The sequence below is a fragment of the Pezoporus flaviventris genome, unplaced genomic scaffold, assembly GCF_033815535.1.
Source record: "Pezoporus flaviventris isolate CSIRO_AGI_PZ_B2104156 unplaced genomic scaffold, CSIRO_AGI_Pfla_v1 ptg000209l, whole genome shotgun sequence".
NCBI classification, from domain to species: Eukaryota; Metazoa; Chordata; class Aves; order Psittaciformes; family Psittacidae; genus Pezoporus; species Pezoporus flaviventris.
Genome location: NW_026892757.1, coordinates 1047955 through 1054304, shown reverse-complemented (window position 1 = coordinate 1054304; position 6350 = coordinate 1047955). Strand labels below are relative to the sequence as shown.

At 52.6% G+C, this 6350-nt stretch overlaps 1 protein-coding gene and 1 long non-coding RNA gene across 2 annotated transcripts; both read right to left on the bottom strand.

Annotated features, from left to right (window-relative positions):
• Positions 1-915: 915 nt before the first annotated feature.
• LOC133262230 (SUN domain-containing protein 3-like) lies at positions 916-3907 on the bottom strand. The gene is made up of 6 exons (XM_061441192.1): positions 3896-3907; positions 3632-3716; positions 3139-3254; positions 2405-2572; positions 1803-1889; positions 916-1096 (listed from the first exon to the last, which is right to left on the bottom strand). The coding sequence occupies exons 1-6, from the start codon at positions 3905-3907 to the stop codon at positions 941-943; spliced, it is 624 nt and encodes a 207-aa protein (XP_061297176.1). The 3' UTR covers positions 916-940.
• A 227-nt stretch (positions 3908-4134) lies between these two features.
• On the bottom strand, positions 4135-5582 carry LOC133262225 (uncharacterized). Its single transcript, XR_009741253.1, has 3 exons — positions 5246-5582; positions 4933-4973; positions 4135-4259 (listed from the first exon to the last, which is right to left on the bottom strand). It is a non-coding gene; the product is annotated as an uncharacterized LOC133262225 (long non-coding RNA).
• Between the last annotated feature and the right edge of the window lie 768 nt (positions 5583-6350).

The window sequence follows — 6350 nt, the reverse complement described above, 5'->3', positions numbered from 1 at the left end:
TTCTTCTGGGGCCATTTTGGGGTGCTGTAAGCCATTTAAGAATCTCTAGGGGGGGAGTTTTGGAAGGCCCCACAGCCCTGTTTGGGGATCTCTGGGGAGTTTGGGTTTCCTGTGGAGTTTTAGGGTTGCTGGGGGCCTGTCTGGGGGCGTTGAGCTGTTCTGGGGGGTCTGTGAGGGGTATTATCATAGAATAGTTAGGGTTGGAAAGGACCTTAAGATCATCCATTTCTAATCCCCTGAAAACAGGGACATCTCGCACGAGATCATGTCACCCAAGGCTCTGTCCGACCTGGTCTTGAACACTGCCAGGGATGGGGCATTTACCACTTCTCTGGGCAACCTGAGGGTCCTTGGTGCCATTTTTGGTCCCCAAAGGGCATTCTGGAGGCCCTGGGGGGATTTGGGGATCCATGGGCTGTATTTTGGCGTTCCCCAGGGGTTATTTTGGCATCAAAAGGATTTGGGGGATCCCTGGGTGTAAATTTTGGGGTCCCTAAGGCCAATCTGGGGGGGTCCCTGAGGGGTATATTGGGGTCCCTGGGCCATTTTGGGTCCCCAAAGGGCATTTTAGGAGTACTTGAGCTGGCATTTGGAGGTCCCTGGTCTATATTTTGGGGACCCAGGGACTATACTGGGGTCAAAAAGATGGGGGGAGCCTTTAAGGGTAAACGTTGGGGTTCCCTATTGCCCGTTTTGGAGTCTTCGGGAGCCTTTTTTCACTTGAACTGCACACACATTGTGTGTGTAACCCCCCAAACTAATGTGTCCGTAGGAAACAGTTCTTAGTCCTTTTTCCCATCACCTCTCCCTCCAGGGAAGTCTCCCATAAGCTTGTGGGTGGAGAGAAGGGCAGGAATTCTCTTACCCGTTAGCATCTCAGGCAAAACACTCAATGACAATCAAGGAGCTTTATTATCACAGGCAAAACACTCAATGACAATCAAGGAGCTTTGTTGTCAGATCGAAGTGGCACCTTCCCCTCCTCGCTGAGAGGATCACCGTGCACCCTGAACCGATACACGCAGGTGTAGTCCGGGTGGCCCCAGTTGCTCAGCACTTGCAGCAGGATGTAATTCACAAACCCGGAGAGCTCGTTCTGAAAGGAAGAGAAGAGATGAGTTGTCTTTTGCTCTCTGGCATTCAACTACTGACGTAGTGCTGCAGCAATGGACTTGTTCAACACCTGACTGCCCTGGGAGGGTTGTGGCCGAGACATTCTTCCACTGCTCTACCTCATTTGGCCAAAAGAACAGGAAAGGAAATTTCAGGAATCTACCTGAAATTGTACTGACTCGATTGGCAATCACTTCTAGCCTACTTTGGGGCACATGCTTCCCCTGTCAGAAGACCCAGTGGTGTCCCTATCATGTCTCATTGCCTTCTCTAGAAAGCCATGGCACAGAATGGCCTCGCTGTCTAGCTGGCCTCGATACCAGAAACAACAGCATCCTCAGAAAGCCCCGTATTTCTAGTCTTTAACGAGCAGGCCAGTAGCAGTGTCTTCCGAGTGGATGTGGCCACCTGTAGGCACTTGGAGTCCAGACAGCCAAGCTGATTTCAGCTTCAGCACCGGTGGTTGTCAGCACTGAAGCTTAAAACCAAAAGTGAAGCAGAATGCATTCCAGGCATATGCCATTAGGAGATTAAAGCAGAAGGAGGGACAGCATGGCACATGGCATTCTCCGGGAGAATGCTGCCTCGAGCCCTTTGGCACGGAAGCTTCTCCCCAGCAAAGTGCAGCTCTCCTCTCCTCCCCTCTGCTCTCCTCCCCTCTCTGTTCTCCTCCCTCTTTGTCCCCGTACCTTTAGCCGAAAGGTCTGGGTGGGATTCAGTGGTGCCAGGAAAACAAACTGTCCCAGGAACTGCTCCTCCTTTTCTTCCGTCACCCCCTAGAGAAAGATGGGGTGGAGAAAACATGAGTGCCCTGGTCCACCATGGGAAGACTTAACTTCTGTTGGTGAAGTCCTGATTCATTTCATCTGCATAGTCCAAGGAAGATAATCACAAGGAAAAGACGAGAAGCTGAAGCTAGCCAGCATGCTGCCACACTTGCCTACTTAACGAGTGTAGGCTGTCAGAAAAGGAGCAGACATTCCCAGGGTAACGATCCCTGAGGATCACCAATGCTCACTGGCGTTGGGAGCCAAGAAGTTCCAAGGGGCAGACACTGTGCCAGCTCATTTTCCCTGTGGCTCCTGGGGCACACAGAGTCTTGGCCCAGAAGCTTCCGTTTGTGTGCTATATTGGATAAAAGAGGAATCCAGTGGAAAGGGAGCAACTCCAAGGAGCCTGTTTCTTCTGCAAGGCAAGAGGGAGCCGCAGGCCTCTGGGTTCTGACCCGTCTTCACCCCCTGCTTAGAAATGCTGAGCAACCCTCTGCCCCCAACTCAGAGAAATCACTTACGTAGACAGCAAAGTCCTTTGGAGCACTGGACATACTGTCTCCATGGAGCTCTGGCCCTGAGACATGGTCCATGGTGACTGCTCTGGGAATGACTGGCACAGAGAGCTTGATGAGGACGTGTCCCTGACTTCCGTGGAAGGGCCAGCAGTTTCCTAGATGATTTTCCTTCTGAAAGGAGAAGAAGAAAGTACGTTCCCGTGGAGAAGAGTGCCCCGGCTTTCGTTTCTGCCATGAGCATCATGGAGTAAGAACTGATCTGGCCCATCAGCTCTGCTCCAAACAGCATCCAATGCCTTGGGTCAGACCCTGCCAGTACCAAACGGAGCAGCCGTTGTGAGAATCCACATGTTACAAGACCCCTTCAGCACTGCAGAAGCACTGTGAAGGCAGGCAGCTGGGTGTGTTCCCACGATCAGTGCCAAGGAGGGCTTGCCAACACAGAGTGGGGCCCTCCAGCAGTGCAGGCTCTCAGCCATGCTGACAGTTTGCACAGGGACGAGGAAGACAAAGGCTGCAGGACCAAGCCTGCCTGCTAGAAGCTCAAACGGAGGACCTGAGGCAGTCTGGGAGAGGAAATACTCAGCAGGGGGACAGTGAGTGGGTCCATACAAGAATGTGACAGGAAAAGAAAGCTTTGAGGAGCAAAGATAAGGGTAAAGGCAGCTCTCAGCAGCATGTGCGCATCCCCCCCACCCCCCCTTTTGCTTTTTTTTCCTGCTTCTTGGTGCTCCTACCTCAAGAATAAGCTCAGGAGATCTCACATAATCCACCAGTGGCAGGGAATACAAGATGACTTTTTCTGCCCTATTCCGGAAGGATGGACTTGTGCATTCGGGAATGACAGCAGCCCCTGGAAATTAAAACATGAGCACGATCATTGAGCAGTGTCAGGAGGAATATTGCACTGTTCACTTGAGAAATGCTTTTAAGTAGTCCTCCATCTCCTGCAGTGAGATTCCCCTCTTTCTTCCTGGCGTGACCCCTCTGGAACACAGAGCAGGGACTCATCAGGCTGTGGTAATGTCAGCTGCAACGTCAGCTAGGCTTTCTGCTCTTCAGATGGAGTCCAGCCGCTTCCAGAGTCCGTCAATGGGTACATTTTTAGGGCACGCTGTGGCCCTTGACTTCTTGCCCTTTCTCTCCTACCACTGAGCCTGTTCCAGGGCCCATCTCGTCAGTGGGCACAGGAAGCACTTTGGAACGAGTCTGTGTACAATGGCACAGCACCTGATGATCTGAGGGCGTAATCAGTCACTGGGACTTGGCTTTCTTCCAGCTTCTCCAAGACTTGATTGATGACCTCTTGAACAACCTGGGGAAGAGAACAAAGGCAAGCGCCTGTTAGCAGGGAAAGGAATGGGACAATCATCTCCCCTGCAAGGCCAGCCAAGGGTTAGGGGGATGAGGTTCAACTCAGCTGTGAGGAACGCCCAGATTGCCTGGAAACCTCCCAGGCTTGCTCTACTCTGAGGAAGGTGTAAGTAAAGCAACTGTAACTCCCATCACGGCGCTCTCTTCCCCCATACAGAAGTGTGGAGCAAGAGGAAAGGAAGCGTGGTCACGCACAGCACTTGTTCCAGCCACGCCAGCCTTTTGGCTAGCCAGGACAGGGAACTGTAGAAGGATAAAGTCTGGAGGGAGGAAAGAAACCTCTGAGGAGAGCCTTCTGCAGCATGCCCTTCCTGATCCAGAAAAGCCTGGGAGCTTAGACTGCTTCAGGGCTTCATGGAGAGCACGCTCGGTGACATCCTTTATGCTCCAATGCAGGTGATAAAACTCTTCCTGGAGCTTCTGGAGCTGTTCTTTGAGGGTCTGGGCTCTGCTCAGTTCTTCTCCTATGTCGTTCCCTGCTGGCCTAGAAAAGCAAGAAACAGAGACTGTAACTGTTGTGGCTGGCCTCTGGAACACCACGGGCGTGCGAGCAAGGTTAAGAAGCCTGGCTCTGAATGACTGGCAGGGCAGGCATGTCTTAAGCAGGTGGGAGAGGTAGTTCCAAAGTGCTTAGAGTTTCAGGCTGAGCAGCAGCTTCCTGGCTGCCCGGGAACATTTGGGGAAACTGAGGAACACCTCCAGTGTGCCCAAAGACGCCACGCTCCCTATTACATGTGCCAATGTCTTATCAAAGCCAGGCAAGAGCAGATCTGAAGGGCAGCAGGTGGTATTCCCTATAGAAAATACTAACTAGAACAGCTCAGACATAAACAAGGAAAGCTGCAAGACACACAGAGGGCAAGGGAAAGGTGGCTGCTGCTGCCAGATGGTTCTTCTCCACACCATCTCTCTCCCCTGCTTTGCTGTAAACAGCCCAGGCCAAGCAAAAGGGTGACAGATGGGTGGCCCCAGTCCTCTAGTGGATGTGGGGAGCTATAGGTGACCGTTTGACAGACAGGAAGAAAGGGCAACGGGAGAAGGTCAGGAAGCTGTGCTAGGTGAAGTCTCTGTGAGGCAGGACAGAAACAATGTCCTGGTGAGGCCCAGGGGCAGAGCTCCTCTAAATCACCATCGAGTCAAGAGGAAATAATCTGTACCTCCGAGCCTTCTGGTCCCATCCAGAGAGGTGGAAACACTCCTGGAACAACAGTGAAGGGAACAGTCATCACAAACGGCAACAGAGCAGTGCTTTGCTGGAACCTATGCAGGCCCAAGTCTGCCTAATAATTCTTTTCATCGGCTGTGTGCAGTGCCACGGGCTGTGGAGACACTGATATTCGGTCCAGCTGACCTTCACCTGAATGACCTGCCAGGATGCCAACTGTCCCCAGCCCTAGCCACAGTGTTTTACTGAGTGGTACTTTATGTCCTGGTAGAACCAGTCTCGATCTGAAGAAACCTGAACGTCACCTGCTGTTGGGGATGCCGAATGTAGGAGGAGATGAAGGCCTGGCATCCTGCTGCAGCCCTCCAGAGGCCTTCTTCACCCAGCAGTCCCACGTGGTGAACACCTGTTAGACACACACCAAAACTCTCCTTACACTTAGAACTTGGTCTAAGGCTGGGTTACGCCTCGGCTCCCCTTTCCCTGGCTCTCCCAGGTGCCATAGTTGTTTCTCCTCTTGTAGTCTTTGAAAAAGGTTGTGAAAGAGGGCTCCACAGTACACAGATATTCCTTCCCACGGAACATGCTCCTTGTCCCGCAGAAGCTTTTCAGCTCCCGCGGGCAGGGGAGGTTAGCCGCTGCCCCTCCATCGCCTTAAGAGAAGTGGCTGAGCCCTTCCGTGCCTCCGCACCCATTCCTCTGAAGCGTGGGGGACTGGCACACCTCTCTCGGTTCTTCCTACTCTTTGCTGGGCTACTCTGGTCAGAGCGCATGGAGCCCTATCTCCTAAAGCACAGTCCTCAGCTCCGAGTTCCACCGAGACTCACCGAACAAGAGCAGACTCATGAGCAGCAGCAGCACCACTGTCTTCAGAGCCTTCGTTTGCCTACGGAGCAGCAAAGAGGAAAAGGATGGTGAAGCTGGTGGCACCCATGCAGTTCAGCAGCAGACCTGAGAGCAGCAGTAGGGACGGCAGGTCTTGAACCTAGCATTCCTGGAGTGAGGATTGCCTTGGTCCTGCATAAGCTGAGTTGTCACCAACAGCACCAGCGGGGTATTTGGTACAACAGCAGCTGGCACTGTTGGGTTAGTGACGAAGGGCTCTGGATTAACTCGGGAATAGAAGAAGGACTTGCAACAAAAGCTGCGACCACAATTCATGTCCGTGGCGGTAGAGAGGCTTCAGCCTATCCCCCGACAGTTCGAGAGCTCACAAGGCAGGAGGGGTTTTGTATCTCCCCTTCAGCAGCATTTCTTTAGCAGCCAGGCTATCACTGGCCCTTTTCTTTGCATAAATGCAGGCAAATGCAGACTGGGTGAAGATGGAGGGAGGGATGAATGTAAAAGCATGCTGGTAATCCATGTGGAACTAAGGAAATACCAAGGAAACATCTTGGTGGCTAGTCCAAT